Source organism: Dermacentor silvarum, chromosome 1, assembly GCF_013339745.2.
Source record: "Dermacentor silvarum isolate Dsil-2018 chromosome 1, BIME_Dsil_1.4, whole genome shotgun sequence".
NCBI lineage: Eukaryota > Metazoa > Arthropoda > Arachnida > Ixodida > Ixodidae > Dermacentor > Dermacentor silvarum.
In genome coordinates this window covers 118,705,934-118,722,830 of record NC_051154.1, presented here as the reverse complement: position 1 = coordinate 118,722,830, position 16,897 = coordinate 118,705,934, and the positions used below count along the sequence as shown (strand labels likewise).

Here is a 16,897-nt window from a genome sequence, read left to right as displayed (position 1 = left end):
CCGCCATTATGTGTGATGTACTCTTCCAAAATTAGCTCATCTTCTTTCTTGAAATCGTGTATCCTGAAAAGCATACCTGTAAAGAGTGCATCAGCAGACTCGTACCTTTCCATTAGTTTTTCATTCATGGTGCTGTTTTTCATGCTGGTTTCGAGAGAATCCAACGCTGCACTTGTCTTCTCTATATTGCATGCAGGAATTGTGGCTTCATTTTTCTTGTGATGTGAAGTGGATGCACCATCTCTGATATTCATACTACCATTATTTGAGACCCTGTACTGCTCTACAATATCACTAAGATCAGATGGAAATGGATTTTCACATTCTAGTGTCACAGACTTCCTATGAGTCTCAATGGTGTTGGGCATACAATTTGCAGGCAGCTCGCCACCTCCAACATTAGAGTGTAGCTCTGCCAGCAGGTATGTGTTGATCTTCTGCAGTTTGCCTGAAGCACAGCTTTCAGTAAACCATCGTGCAGACACAACATAAGGTGAACCACCATGCTTCTTGATCATTTTCATAACTTCTGAAATGAAGTGAAGGCCTTCAGCAGCTACTACATGGGTAACTTCTTCCTTGTATTCATCAAGCCTCACTCCTCCACATGCATTGATAACTTTTCGCATTTTCTCAAGTTTTTCTTGGGCAAAGCCCCACAGAAGTACACAGCACCCGTCCAGAAACTGACCACAGCATGATGACAATTTATCAACATCAATATTATCAACTGGATCTTTCAGCTTGACCTCACGCAGGGTCAGAGTGCTCTCATTTGAGCGCACAGAATCATTTATGTGAGTGGCCTCCTCAGTTTTGATGACACTACAGTCCCACGAAGGCAAAGCATCATCTGCACAAGACCGATTAGGTGTTGATTTTTTGCAGACGTCAGCTGGTTCCAAAGCATAAAGTGACTCATCAAGGGCATAGCCTGCTTGTGCGCTTTCATATAGCCAGCGGACGTGGACACAATGCAGCTTCCAAAGGCGAGCATAATTGTACTTGTCCCCAGAAGCTTCTAAGAGAGCCACGTGGGTTGTCTTCTTGCAATGTAGCTGGCCAGAGTAAGAGCCTCCGTTGGACTCTACGAGGGCTTGTAGCTGCTTACGTTCAGCAGTTGGCACCTGAAAAATTAGCAACAAGGGAGGAAAAAAAACTACTGTTTTCAATAGGTCTAGGTGCTTGTCTTCATTTGAGAGAAAGGGAAAGAAAAAAAGAAAAAGATAGCTGTTACTAGTTCAACATCAGGTAAGTGTTGCACAGTGTTGAGTGCACTGACAATGTCAAACAGTAGACTTCAGTAGTGTCCCTTTAAGAAAAACCTGGCCAAGTCGAATTTTTGGATATGAGGAACTATGTACTGTGAACATTTAGATGGTTTCCCATAGACCTAATAATAAAAAAAAAAACTTTATTATGAACAGCTAATCTCATTAAGCTGAACATCCACAGCTTGCACAGACACCTGCTATACTTGGCTCAGTGAGAGGCCCAGATCAGCAGACTTTTGAGGAGACGAATCTGCTATCTACATGAGAAGCGAATGCTGTTTCTGGCGGAACATACTATATGCCAGCATCAATGATGATGTAGAAGCCTGCAGCACTAAATTATAGAGGAGCTCCGCAATGTTCCTCTGTAGGCTAGTAATTAGGCAAGGATGCTTTTTTGACAGCACACAAACTTGCACAGTGCGAGTGAGCAACCATTATTCAAAAGCTTAAGTAAGAGAGAGCATAAATAAACGCTTTCCATCATGCGAATCCAGTAAATGTCTCTTACATTTGACTTTTGATTTTGACACTGTTCCTTTTATTGTTTTGAGTAGTGGACATTTAAGTTCAGCAGGAATAGCAGATTTTGAACGCTATGGATACTCGTGTTAAGGCGAGCTTCTTTAGATATATTACATATTTCATGGTCCCTTCAAGTTCACCTTAACGGGAGTTTACTGTACAATAATTCATGGGCTTTTACATTTCAAAAGTGCACTTCAGAAAAAGAAGTCAATGCAATAACTTCAAACCATGCAAGCTTAAAAGGAACTGCATGCTGACACCTTTCAGACTAGTGCTTCTGTAGCTCAGCATGAAGTTATGGGTTCAGTTCCCAGCTGTAGTGGCCACATTCCGACATCACCAGAATGCAAAAATGTTTGGAGTATTGAGCATGGTGTGATGTTAAAAAACCCAGGTGCCCATAATTGTTCGCACGCCCCTCTACTATAGTGTTTCACACAGACCCTAGTGTTGCCAAGACATGTACTCCAGAAAGCCCAACACACACACACACACACACACACACACACACACACACACACACACACACACACACACACACACACACACACACACACACACACACACACACACACACCATTTTTGATACGCTGAATTTGATGCCTAAAAACCCAACATAGATCCCATACTAGCTTTTTGTATATGCTGGAGGGGAGTTTTCAGTTTCATTCAATTATTTCCAAATTTGCCTCAATTATCATTTTACTGTTTAAAGTTTCTTTGTACCAATATACTCTCCATGGCCAGAAATAAATGTGAACAAGTTGTTCCAATTTTCTTTGATGTGAAATGGTGTTTGGGTTGTGGGGATCGAGGTGCCTTCCCGCGCCTCCTCCCCCAGCTCGCGTGTGGCGCTTAGCTCGATCTCCGGGAACCGCCGCCGTAACGGCAACATGGTGGACATGGTGGACCCCTCAACGCACTGGACCTACTTTCCCACGCAAACCGTGCTTCTCCCCCCTGGGATTGGACTTGCACCACGAGAACACATCACCAGGACGTGCCCCGATTGGCCTACCGAGTGGCGGCCCCCGGGCACCCTCTCCACCCCAGCTCTTGTCCACTGAGCGCTTCCTCGCCACGGGAGATGCTCACAGGCCTGCAACGAGGTGGTTACACGAGGCCTTTGTTCTCGCGACTCCTCGTTACCGTGCTTGCAAGACTGCTACCCGGTTAGCCCTAGTGCAGCGGGCGCGTGTACTCGATCGGTCTTCCGGTGAGCCTTAGCCCGTAAGCGCCGTGACTGTCGCACTGTGCTGTATCTTGGCGATCTGACTCCGGAGCCTTCTCTGCTCCGTGTCGGAGAGTCGACGAACCCTGCCGTAGCGCCTTTGTGCGTTGCCGAGTGTAGGAGCGTCGTGCCCTTTCCTGACCATCACTCATAGGGTAAGCCTTGTGCAAACCCATCTCCACAGGGTGAAATCCATACGGTGTTAAAACCAGCGCGTCGACCATAATTACACTCAGCTTCTGCTTTTTTTCCGACTATTTAAATCTATATGTGTCCTTGACACATTCACAACACTTATGAGATGGAAAGCCCATCAACAGAGTAGCATGAAAGCCAGCTGCATTCCTAATCAGCTTTTCAAGAAACTCCTGCATGATAGAGTTAAAAGGCACAGAGCAACACAAATGTTCACTATCAATTGCTTGAGGGAAGCCACTTGCCTGCGAAACCGTTATAACAAGGCCCTTGAAGGCTGGCAACTGCAGGTGGGAATATGCGGGGCTAGCAGCATGAGCTAACTTGTGTTGCTCCTGCTCCCAGAAGAGCCGCACCCAGCTTGGCTGCATCACTGGAATTTTCCGATTGGCAGCTACATGATATTTTTTGGATCCAACGTCTCCTGCACAATCATCAGCAAGGATGGGTGATGCATAGGTAGGGAAAATAAACGGAACTCACTCACAAAATATATATTTGCTTCGGGCTCACTTGCACTCAGACTTACCAAGATTCTAATTAGCCGGGGTCACTCATACTCACGAAATTACAGACACACTTATACTAATGAAACCATGAGCTCAGAGTTCATTCAAACTTTGGGAATTGCTCTTACTTCATTTGGACTTGCAGGTTTATAACTAGAGTTCGGCATTTTTGGAGTTTATTTTTGGCATAGTTTGGAGGGTGTTTTTCGGAGTTCTTATCTTTAAGAGATATTTAGTTTTTTGGTGCGTTTCCATTTAAAGGGACACTAATGGGAAACACTGAATCAGCTTAGAATAAGAAAGTATTCTTAAAGGGGCCCTGAATCATATTTTACCGAAGTGGAGAAAGACATTCGAAGTGAAAATAGGCTATTTCAGAAATACTTCGCCGCAAAAAGTACTTCAATGCATTCAGCAGCCAGCCAGCCAGCCAGCCAGCCAGACAGTGAACTTTATTTGATCCTGAGGAGCTGCCGCGGGGGCCCAGAAGCGGAGTTACTGGCAATCAAACACAGCCTCTGCTGTGCTCCCCTTCCTCCTTCAATGTCTTGCACTGCGAGGGTTACAGCGGAGTGGGGTGGGGCCACAACGCTCTGCCTTCGAAATGTGACTGTGGCGCGCCGTTCAAATTTCAATTTGGATGTTAACGTAGATGCCACGACTTCCGATTTTGGTGCCTACGACACACTAAACGCAAGCCAAACGCGATTGTCCACAGCAAATTAACGCAGACTTCCGATTTTGGTGCCTACGACGCACTAAACGTAAGCGAAACGTGGTTGTTCATAGCGAGCAGCTAGTGGACTCGTGGCGGCCGCAGCGACGAATAGCAGCCGTGAATTGGAATGTGCTTTATTACGTAATAAAGCACACAGAAGAGAGTGAGGGTCATGGCTTCTATTGAAACGAGAGCGTTTGAGAGAAAGGTGACTTTGCGCTCCGCTTGCGAGCTCCCCGCACCGCCTACGACGGCAAAACTTGGCCAAGATGCTCACAGCTGTGTATGCTACCCGCGGACTATGTTATTTCACCAAGCCCGAGGGGTGGTTCAGGGTCCCTTTAAAGAACTCTAGTTTTGTTGATTTTGAGGTCATGGGTTGATTATCAGAAGAGAAAACGACGGTCAAAGTGTCAGTGTGACATTGCAAAGTATTTTTTTCAGGTTTCAGCCATTGTGGTAAAATAAAAGTTATTGAAACTTCTTAAGTTCAGTCTTTAGCTATTTTAGAATACAACGCAATTCATTTTTACCGCTAAATGTTCAACTAGACCCAAGGAGATGGCATCAAAATCCATGATGTTACGGCTAGCTGGTGTAAGAGTTGGAGTTGGGCATATCCAAAGTGGTAGCTGGCCCATGCCGTCGTCCGCCTCATCCACGCTGAAGACGGTGTTGACAGGAGGAACACGTTCTCATCAAGAACAAAGAGTATTGGGTTTATTTACACTATTTACATCAGAAGTATGAGAACGAGACGTTATGTCTCATCAGTCTAGCTTGACTGGGTCGGAGCACACCAGAGAACCGCCAAATGTCTCCTTAAATGCCCTCTCGCCAAACTGTGGTCCCACCATCCTCCAATCAGAGTGTCGAGCGTCCACGTAGGTTCCACCTTGAGGGCGTGGGTGCGCATACTCCCCCGTCGCCTTCGTTTCCCGAACTCCTTCGGAGAAATGCCCTCGGGCACACACTGTTCACTCCCCCACAGACAGGAGGAGACGCTCGTAGACAGGTGGCCTCACGCCAAACAAGACGCGTCGGTTGTTCCCAGACAGAATGGGCCAGCCATCGACGGGTTTGGAGAACTGCCTTGGCGGCCAGCTGGTCTGTCGAGCGGCCGTGGGAAAGCGTCGCAGCAGACGTTTTCCAAGAGATCTCCTCTTCCTATTGTCGTGGTCGGCGCCCGGGCGACGCGTATTCCTTGAGAGGTGTATAGGCCAGGTGTCGCCGCTGATCTTGCCAGGTGTCGCCGCTGATCTTTCCCGGCGTGACGTTTTTAAGCCTCCCGAAGCGATTCGTCACAGGCGATCAGAATATCCATCAAGCAAGCTGCCCCGCAGGTCGCCGAACGTAACAGCTCCTCCATGGCCCGGAAAATCTCGACCGGCCAGTGCCGACAACCGCTGGGCAGGAAGCGAATGGCTGGTGGCAAGGGGGATGACTTGGCTTGCAGCAGACAGCTGCGAACTGCTGACAGACACCCAAAACATCTCACAATGACAGGCAGCAGCAAAGTGAACCCCACAACACAGCTCCGCACCGCAACGAATATCTTGGATTCCGCTTTAGATCCACCAGGCTTCAAAAAGCGTGTGTGCAAAGAAACAACAAGTACTGCATTTTGTTACTCAAAGTTGGAAGGAATTTCGTGCCGACAAAGCTAGCAATCATGGATGGAGTCCTGCTAAAGGAAAGGGAATCGTCCTGGCTTAACAAAATTAAAAAAAAGAACAAAACACAAAAAAAAAATATGTCAGTCGGGATCCCTAAACGCCGAACCAGTTTCAAATTAGTCTGCTCAGTCCATCCGCATTGCATGCAACTTTCCCTTCTTATATCTAACGGAGAAGTTGTACTGTTGGAGGGTGAGGCTCCATCGGAGCAAGCGACCATTTTTTGGTGACATTTGGTTAAGCCATGTCAGAGGGCAGTGGTCAGTCTCGAAGATGAATCTTGCTCCGTACAAGTAACACGACAACTTCTGGGCTGCCCAAACCAAACAGGCAGATTTTTTTTCTGAAGCGCTATAGGCTTCCTCTCTTACAGTGAGTTTACGGCCTTCATAGAGAATAGGATGTTACTCATTATCATCACCGACCTGGCTAAGTACCACGCCCATTCCCCTGTCGCTTGTGTCACACTGAACTATGAACTCCTTTGTATAGTCTGGCGCATGGAGCACAAGACGAGAAACTAACAGAGCTTTCAAACCCTGGAAAGCGTCCTTTGTCCTCATCCCAGAGCATGTTACTCGGCGCCCCCTTTAGGAGTGCGTCCGTTAGTGGACTTGCTACTTGAGAATAATTCGGAATGTACCGTTGGTAGTACCCGACAAGTCTTAAGAATGGTTGAATGTCTGTTTTCGTGTGCGGTTGTGAAAAATCTCCAATCGTAGCTGTTTTCAGCTCGGCTGGCCGTCTCGTGCCCTGGCCGACAACATGGCCTAGATAAGAAACCTGGGAGCAGCCAAACCTACACTTTTCCGCCTTCATTGTTAAGCCTGCTTCCTTCAACCGTGAGAACACCTGCTGTTCCCAGCTGTCAGAAAAAATTGCAACATCATCAAGATATGGCAATGCGAACTCCTGCAAGTCTTTCAGTACAATGTTCATCAACTTAGAGAAGCTAAACGGCGCATTCTTCAACCCGAAGCTAAGAACGAGAGGGCGAAAAGTGCCTACAAGCGAGATAAATGCGGCATAGCGGCTGGCACTTTCGGAAAGGGGAACTTGCCAGTATCCCCGCACGAGATTTATAGTGGAAATGTATTTCGCAGCGCTGACTCTTCCGATTCGTTCCTCAATGTTGGGTATCGGGTACAGCTGATCCCTAGTGATGGCATTTAACTTCCTGTAGTCAACACACGGACGAGGGTCCTTATTAGGGGCTTCCACAAGTATTAGCGGTGACATGTAGTCACTCTCAGTGGGCTCGATAACTCCTAACTCTAGCATGCGCTGTATCTCTGCCTCCATAATTTCTCTCTGTCGTGGAGACACCCTGTAAGGCTTTGATCTTACTGGCTCTGTTGATATCAGCTCTATTTCATGCGTGATTAGTTCGGTTCTACCTGGCCGATTGCTGAATCTGTCGAGATATTCTCCTAGCAGCCCCTTTAGCTCGTCTACCTGCTCGGGTCTAAGAGCGTCCGTGCTTACCGAGTGTTCGACAACTTCTTCAAGAGTGATTTCTGAGTTGGAGGTCACCTTACATTCGTTAAATTCGGTAGGAATTTCCTCAGGCTCTTTGATGGTAAGGTTAACGACTCCGCTTCACATACGGCTTCATCAAGTTGCAGTGATATATTCTCACCTCCTTCCTGCGACCAGGCACTTTCAGAGCATAGTTAGTATCTGAAAGTTTGTGTAGCACTTTGACGGGACCGTCCCAGTGAACTTCAAGTTTATTCTTTCTGGAAGGTTTGAGTATCATTACCTGGTCCCCTGCGTTAAAGCTTCGAAGCCTCGCATTCCTGTCGTAACAGAGCTTGGCGTTCTTTTGTGCCACGCCCATGTTCTTTTCTACTAGTTCTTGCGTTGTACTTAGCCGTTCTAGCAGTTTTAGCACGTACTCTACCACTGTTTAAATCTCTCCTCTTTCTTGCCACATCTCTCACAACATTCTCAGTGGGGAGCGGAGTGTCCTCCCATACACTAGTTGTGCTGGCGAGAACCCTGTAGCCTCATGAGGAACCGTTCGCAAAGCAAATAAAGTAGCCGGAAGACAATTCTCCCAGTCCTTGTGCTCGTAACAGAGTGCCCGCAAAACTCGCTTCAGCACGGAATGCCACCTCTCTACGCTATTAGACTGAGGGTGGTAGACTGAACTGTGTATTAACTTTATCCCGCACCTTTGTAAGAATGTGGAAGTCAATGAGCTGGTGAATACTGACCCTTGATCCGCCTGAATTTCTGCTGGAAATCCGACTCGTGCGAATACGGTCAAAAGCGCGTCCACTACTTCTGTGGAGCTAAGTTCTTTCAGAGGGATTGCCTCCGGGAACTTTGTGGCAGGACACAGCATGGTGAACAAGTACCTGTAACCCGACTTTGTCTTGGGTAGAGGCCCTACCGTGTCTATCACAAGTCGTCTGAAAGGTTCCGATATTAAAGGCACCACCTTTAATGGAGCTTTCCACGTTTCTCCTGGTTTACCCGAGCGCTGGCAGGCATCGCACGATCTCACAAAGTTCTCGACATCTTTGAAACAGCCAGGCCAGTAGTATTCCATAAGCAATCTCTCCTTGGATTTGTTTATGCCTATGTGACCAGACCACTCATTTCCATGACAGAGACCCAAAAGGTCCTCCCTATACTTAGTAGGCACGACCAACTGATCAAGAATCCTGCCCTTTCGGTCTCTGTAGTGCCGATATAACAACCCTCCTTTCTCGTGTATCGTCACATTGCGCCTAGCAATGCCTTCTTTAGCTGTTACATGTAATTTAGCTAGGCTGGTGTCATTTTGTTGCTCGGCTGCCAGAGACTCTCTGTCCACACGTAATAGCCGATCAAAGTTCCTTGAGGCTGGTGACAGTAACAACCCTGTCTCGTTCGCGAGTACATCAGCTGCCTTTCCCTGCAGATATGAACTTTGACATCTGTCATATGATACGTTCGCGTTGACCTGGTCAGCTGGCAGGATTTCCTCAAACGATTTTTTTTCCTTCGAGCCTAGCTCGCTTTCTGTTGCCGAGGTTACCTCCTTTGCTACTTCTGCAGTGACGGCTTTTGCATTTTCAGAAGAAAGTGACGCGATTTGACAAGCTTGAGATTGCGTCAACGCCTATACTACACCCTCTCCAAGTTTCAGCCCTTTTCCCTGCAGTAACTGGTCCGATTGATTAGAAAAAATGTAAGGGTACTGCAGCGACAAGAATTTAGAAACTGCAGCCTCAGTCACGAGCTCCCCGAACGGTCCACCGATCTTTACTTTCGCCATCGGCAGACACACACTATGTTTCTCCACAACCTGCTTAATCCATGCTATTTCTCCCGTGAAGTCATCCACCGTCACGTAAGACGGATGGACAATGTCCATGGTGGCAGCACTGTCTCGTAGCACCCTGCATGGTTTCCCATTAACGTGCAGGTCGTGAAGATATGGGCGTAAAAGCTCAAAGTTCTCGTCTTTTTCGTCCACGTAGAAAAAAACTACCTTAGACTTCCCACAGTTCACGGCGATATGTCAGTTTGTGGCACTTATAGCAACGGATCTGTTTATAAGATTCGAATTCTTTTTTTTTGCTCTTTTTGTGCAGTTTCGTCATTTAATTTTTCCTCGCTCTTTTCTGACGTCCTTTTCTCTGCGTCTACATGCTCTGGTCGCTTCGTCTGCAATGTTTTTTTGAACGGAAATTGTTTCCGCGGTCCATTCCGACCATCCCAGCTTCCGTCCTCGGCGCTCAGCTTCACAGGTTGCGGGATGCTCTCATAAAACTGCTCCAGACACATCAGATTTCATGATCATCTCTCTGCTCTTGTACGCCTCCGCGCTTTTCAACCACACGACTAGGTTTGCCTTTAAGCCGTAAGCAAACTCCGGATATCCCTCACTATTCTTCTTGCCCATGCTTCTAAAACTTTGCCGAAAAGCCTCGGCTGAAAGGCGGTACTTTTTCAAAAGGCTAGCGTTGACCTTCGCATAGTCATATGCAACTTGTGCACCGAGTCTGGCGATCACTTCGGCAGTTTCACAAGGCAACATAGATAGCAACCGCTGTGGCCATGTACTTGGAGCGAAGTTCATCTTCTCGCAAGTCCTTTCAAAATTTCCGAGGAACAACCCTATGTTGTTCCCGACTTCAAATGGCTTTAAGAGCCTGTCCAGGCGGTATGTTTCTGCCTCGCTTGATCGTTCCAGAGCCCCTCCACTCGTTCGAGACAACTCCAAACGTTTATTTTCAAGCTCGAGTTGCATTTTCCTTAACTCCCGATCTTTCTCGCGTTCCTGTCTTTCTTCTCTTTCTATATCTTTTTCATCTCTTTTCCTAAAGAGTTGTAACCCAATTTCAATGTCCTCTTCACTGGCCTGTTCAGAAATCAGCTTTAATATTTCTGATCTAAGCATTCCCTTTTGTACCTCTAGGCCCAGTTCCTCACTGACAACCAACAATTCATCCATCAGCATTGTCCTCAAATCTATGATTGCTGTTTTACTGCCTTGGCCCTGCTCGTTAAACACAACTAGGTAACTCTAGCTAACAATCAACAATCTAGCTTCACTACTGTTCTATACTGAACAACCACAAATTGAAGCCTAGAGAGTCCAAGCAAGAACCAAGCACTCACCGCAGACACAGCACCACGTTGCAAGGTCCGTCTCACCGCTACCAGCCAGTTGTAAGAGTTGGAGTCAGGCATATCTAAAGTGGTAGCTGGCCCATGCCGTCGTCCACCTCACCCACGCTGAAGACGTTGACAGGAGGAACACGTTCTCATCGAGAACGAAGAGTATTGGGTTTATTTACATTATTTACATCAGAAGTACGAGAACAAGACGTTACGTCTCATCAGTCTAGCTTGACTGGGTCGGAGCACACCAGAGAACCGCCAAATGTCTCCTTAAATGCCCTCTCGCCAAACTGTGGTCCCACCATCCTCCAATCGGAGCGTCGAGCGTCCACGTAGGTTCCGCCTTGAGGGCGAGGGTGCGCATACTCCCCCGTCGCCTTCGTTTCCCGAACTCCTTCGGAGAAGTGCTCTCGGGCACACACTGTTCACTCCCCCACAGACAGGAGGAGACGCTCGTAGACAGGTGGCCTCGCGCCAAACAAGACGCGTCGGTTGTTCCCAGACAGAATGGGCCAGCCATCGACGGGTTTGGAGAACTGCCTTGGCGGCCAGCTGGTCTGTCAAGCGGCCGTGGGAAAGCGTCGCAGCAGACGTTTTCCAAGAGATCTCCTCTTCCTATTGTCGTGGTCGGTGCCCAGGTGATGCGTATTCCTTGAGAGGTGTATAGGCCAGGTGTCGCCGTGGATCTTTCCCAGCGTGACGTTTTTAAGCCTCCCGAAGCGATTCGTCACAGGCGATCAGAATATCCACCAAGCAAGCTGCCCCGCAGGTCGCCGAACGTAACACTGGTGCGAGAAATTCAAGGCAGCGTTGCCATTCGTCTTTAGTTCTTTCCTCTTTTCTGGCTAACCAGTAAGTTTAAATCTTTTTAGACTTAAGTTTGGTTTAACACCAATTTAAATCTTAAGTTTAGATAGGTACAACATTATACATATTTAACATAAAAATTGAGTTGGTGGCACAAGCCATCACCCAGTTATGAAGGAGATGCTTCTAGCATTGTCCCAGGAGAGATCTCGGCGTGCTCATAGTGTTCTGACAAAGAGGGAAGCGCATGTAGTGCCGCCAAATGGGAGAGAGAAGCCCAGCAAGTAGCGCTCAGTCTGGGTACTTCTCCTTCCCTATCTATTTGCATTAAACAAACATTTTCTTAGCAAGAAAGCTTGATTCGAATGTTTTTGTATCTCCAGCCCAGTTTTCTGGGCTTCGGCACGTGGATTTTTCTGGAGATGCCATGCATTGTGGTGTTGACAGCGAAATGCATTGGCAAATCCGAAAAACAAAAGTCGTCTTTGAGTATTTTAAGGCTGCGTGCCCTCAAAATCAGAGTTTTTTGGATAAATATGAATTCGAAAATGCTGAACACTGCATATAAGTTATCTGAGCGACCAGCTCACTAAAAGGATCACTGATACAGAGCAAGATCAGAGCTCACTTCAGAGTCACTTTCACACACCCGTTTTCTTAAATGCAATGCCCCTAGCTGAGTTGCATACTCAAGGCCGGTATTTTGTAGCGATTCCTTTCCGATGCTAATGCCTTTTTGCGCTCTTCGCGCTTGGTCAGTGGTCAGAGCGACGGTCCGCTCACATTATCAATGGGATCAACCGGCCGCGAGCGGTGGATGATAAGACTAGTATAGAATAAAGCATAACGCATCGCTACAAAATACCGGCCCAAGTCGGCTCACACACATGTACTGATTCACACGCATAATAACCTCCACTCACCGATATTCAAACTGTATGTCTATTTAGAGTGAACAGCACTCATTCATGTTCATACTTACTCTTGTCAGCAGCGATTCACACTGATCCACAGGTATGCATACTCCCTCACCATTACACCTACCTAGTCAGTCCTAATCTAGGTCAGCCTCATGGCCACAGTATGTTTGAGTGCATATGAGTCTGTGTGAGCCTAGGCCAGCACAAGTGGATGCAAAATTAGTTAGGCCATGTGAATATTGAAGTTTGGGACTCCGAATGAGTTTAGCGAGATTGTATCGCATGTAACACCATGTTTTTTTGAGTTCGTGAGACTAAATGTGACGCTGAATCTACATGATCCCCATGAATTGGAATTTGTGTATCCATGAGCAGTGCTCATTGGATCCAATAAGCTTGAGTGAGGACATGTGAAAAAAGAGCTCATGTCCTTTAAATCAAAGTTTGAAGATGTAAACTATCGGGTGGTCAATTGTCCAGCCAAGCTTTTGTGAAGTGCACTACTGCTACTACAATGATTTGTATTATGTGTGCACTTCTCCAGCATGCACCACTCTCGTGTTTTTACCTATACTGTTTGCGCCGATGCGAGCTTCGTTTGAGAAGGCGGGAAAGAAAACGAAATGAACGAAAGCGCTTGCGGCATATGGAAGTGCCAACAGTCCCCTCCCTTGCAGACACACACGAACCTAGCCACAAACCACCAAATATATTGTGCCTACCGTGGCATTATCGTATGTCACTGGAAATGTTTCTATTTCTCCCTTGCATGAACCTCTGACATTAACAGCGTCAAACCGAAAGTACCTGTTCGGTCCTGGTTCAACATACTTCAATTTCATTCCGGTTCTGCTTCAGTTTGGAAAACTGGTTCGGCACAATGCATTACGTAGATATTCTAATGACTAGGCCAGATACTGAAATGTTTGTGCACTGTCTGTGGAACGTCAAAGAAGCTACTGCTGACCATCAGAGATGGCAGCGAAGTTAGTGGACGAAAGCGCGACTGGGAGAGCATGGGGAGTGGCAACGACCAGCACATCCGTGATTACTCTTTTTTGGCGATGACTAGATGCCGGTGAGGATTTTCGCTTTAAATGTTGATGAAAGTTTATTGGAAATGTGGGCGAGAAAAAAACCAGGCACACGTTGGTGCCTGGTGTCCACAAATTTTATTTAAGCCGGGCATGCTGAATCAGGCGGGAGCGAGACCAAGGCCCGCTGACCTTCGGTCTTGTCACTGCCGATTCCTTGCTCGGGCACCTGGAGCGTGCGTGCATCCCGTCGTCTTTTGTGGTCGGACCACTGTGGCACGTAGTAGCGCGCTACAGAAGAACCATTAGAGCTACCCATATGTCAGCAAAATAAAAGAACTTGTGCAGATGGAGCTCATAAATGGAGCTCACTCAGAAAAAATATTTTTTGCTTAGGGCTTACTCAGACTCCCACCCCTTTGATTTGCTCGAGCTCACGCACTCATGGATCAGTCCAAGTGTATCAACTTACGAGCAAGTTTGCTCGTAAGTTGTATGGAGCGATTATCTGCTGCAGACATTAAAACTGGAAAGCTCTTGTAGTACGACAGGCTCCCAAAGTAGGCTTCACAGACAGCATTTCTGGGAAAGCAAGTCATCTCTCGAGCAAGTGAAAGAGCACAGACCATAACAAGAGTAATTTTCCCAAACTTCTTTATCCAGGTTTTTAAGTAAAGGCAGAGATACAAATGTTTTCGCAACTTTGTCATAAGAGCAAGTTCACTGCTACCATGGGTTTCACTGCTAATGGCAAGGATTACATTCTGAAATATATTTTGCAACAATACCATTAGGCCATGCTTTTATAACGTGGAACTTGGCCAGTGACAACCTCCTTTGTTACCATTTTGGTACAAAATGCATGACAAGACGGGACACAAAGTAAGAATGTTAACAGACGAGCGCAGATTTAACAATGAGTTTATCGGAAACTAAAAAAAAAACTTAATCATGTAATGAAGACAAGATGACGAAGCAGTCAGCAAGCAAGCCACAGTGTTGGTGGTAACCACGCGCCCCGAGCTCGTGCTTGCCTGGATTTTTGCTGCTTGTCGCCCCGCCGTTTCTTGATGTTCGCCTGACGTTTTTCGCCATTCCTTGACGTTTACACGTCAATAAATCACGTGACATTTGCTTCCTTGTCGCCTATTGACTTTACAGACAGGTCGTTGGATCAACGCAAGGATGCGTGGATTTGTCAACTCCTTGACTTTCTCAGTGACCCATCCACTTATCCCGCCTCAAGAACTCTACGTCGCCAAGCTGCCCACTTCGCTACTCGCGACGATCTCCTCTATCGCCGAAATTACGCGTCTGATGGCCGGAGGTGGCTTCTAGTTTTAACTAGAGCCCCTTGATAATCTTAAAGTACCACCACTCTTTGTACTCTGCCGCTGGCACGCGACCTCTTCGCCCCTCGCGAGTCCCCTCCGCGGCAGACGGTCTTGCGCCCGTTTTCCTGCACGATGATTGGTCTCCCTGCCGTTGCCCTTGGAAACGAGCGGAGCTTGCGTTTTGCTTCTTCGTTCGCGCCATTTTGTGCCTCAGCTCGGTTGGCTCGGCATATGGAGAACGTCGCACGCTAATATTGCACGCTGTTTCGTGCACTTTCTGCTAGCGCTATGCCGTGCTGCTGTGCACATAACTGCTGCAAGAAGCGTGACGATGGTTATGCAGTTTTTACGATACCGCAAGGAGAGCGTGATGGGCTTGTGCAGGAAGCAGTGGCTGCACAACATTGGCCGAAAGAACTTTGTTCCGACAAGAAACAGTATTGTATGCGAGGTAAGGCGCCTTTCTTATTGCTCATATCAAAGCATCCCCTAATGCTGCATTTTTTCAATTCTTCCGGCCTACTCATTAGCGTTTTTGTTGCGGCAATTTGTACACTGCATAAAAATGGGGTTCTCCTCAGAATGCTGAATATTCTGCTGGGACTCCATCACCTCGCACGTCGTCAACTGTTATTCAATCGGAAATGCAGCATTATAAATTCTGCTTTCCACTGAACAAATATACCCGAAGACACAGCCTCTTGATCGCAGTTTTCGTGATTGTTAGGATCCATTGCTTGTTTTACTGAAAATCGGAATAGCAGCTTGTAGAGGAGCTATTTACAGCTTCGATGTGTGTGTCAGTCACTTAAATACAATGAATACAGGGCCTGAAAAAAAAAAAAAAAAATTAGTGGTAAGTATACCCTTGGTATTGCAGGTGATGAACGCCAGCTAGTCCACATTTTAAGGCAAGACCCTTAGTCGGATATGTGAGCGTTTGAGGTACAGAAAGACCGTGACCTAATGAAGGCCAGAACCGAGCCAAATCCTGTCCAGCCGTGTATAATAGATTATTAATGATTAGCAAAGTAAATTCATGACTGATTAATGATTGGTTTAAGGTGGTTTAAGGTTGATTAAGGTTAAATAAGGAGGGCTAGGGTCGATTAAGGAGGATTAAGATGTAATAAGAAGGATTAGGGTGGATTAACGTCGATTAACACACATGAAGGAGGATTAAAGTGTATTAAGGAGGATTAGGGTGGATTAAGGTTGAATAAGATGGATTAAGGTCTATTAAGGATTAGGGCGGATTAAGGTTGAATAAGGTGCGTGAAAGTGGATTAGTGTCGATTGAGGTGAATTACAGTAGATTTTACAAGACTCGCATTCCCGTCGTTTAGGCGACAGCTAAGGACACCTGGTAATCTTTTTCAGTTCTTGAATTTGCTTTGAACTGGGCTGGGATGCACGCGTGAGTGGGTGATGATTATTATTTGGTTTTCTCACGGATACAGGCAATGTGTAGGAGGCGATCGCGCATCCTTTCTGTTGACTTCTAGGCGGAGGCCGGGAATCTTCGCTTTAATAGCGAATGTGTTACAATCTACAATCGCCTGCGGCAGCAATTCTACTGGCACGGAATGTATGCATTTGTGTGCAAGTCCATACATGCTTGCACTGCCTGTCAGTGGCGCAAGACTCCACCTCAACGCCCGGCCGGTACACTTCAGCCTCTCCCTTGCCCGGCCCTGTCCATTTGACCACGTAAGTATCGACTTATACAGCCCGTTTCCCTGAACTACTTCTGGGAATAGGTGGATAATTGTCGGCGTGAACCACCTCACGCGTTACGCTGAGACTGCAGCTTTGCCTACAGCCACAGCAAGAGACGTTGCGTTTTTAATCTTGCGCAACTTAGTACTGCGCCATGGTGCTCCCTGTGAACTTTTGAGCGACAGGGGACGTGTTTTCCTGTCTGATGCTATTCAAGCCTTGCTCGTTCAGTGTTTATCACACGACAAGTGCATATCCGCAAACTAATGCCCTAACTGAGCGATTTAATCGCACTCTCGGGGATATGCTGACGATGTACACTGCGGCGGACC

General features: G+C 46.9%; 1 protein-coding gene across 1 annotated transcript in view; it reads right to left on the bottom strand.

The window, feature by feature from the left end:
* The window catches only part of LOC119455015 (DNA topoisomerase 2-binding protein 1-like), a 44,338-nt gene that overhangs the window by 2,522 nt on the left and 24,919 nt on the right, over window positions 1–16,897 (bottom strand). The window contains exons 3-4 of the mRNA XM_049667072.1: window positions 3,474–3,652; window positions 5–1,127 (exon numbers count right to left, since the gene is read on the bottom strand). Coding sequence (XP_049523029.1) covers window positions 5–1,127; window positions 3,474–3,652 — 1,302 coding nt within the window. The remainder of the gene's footprint in view (window positions 1–4; window positions 1,128–3,473; window positions 3,653–16,897) is intronic.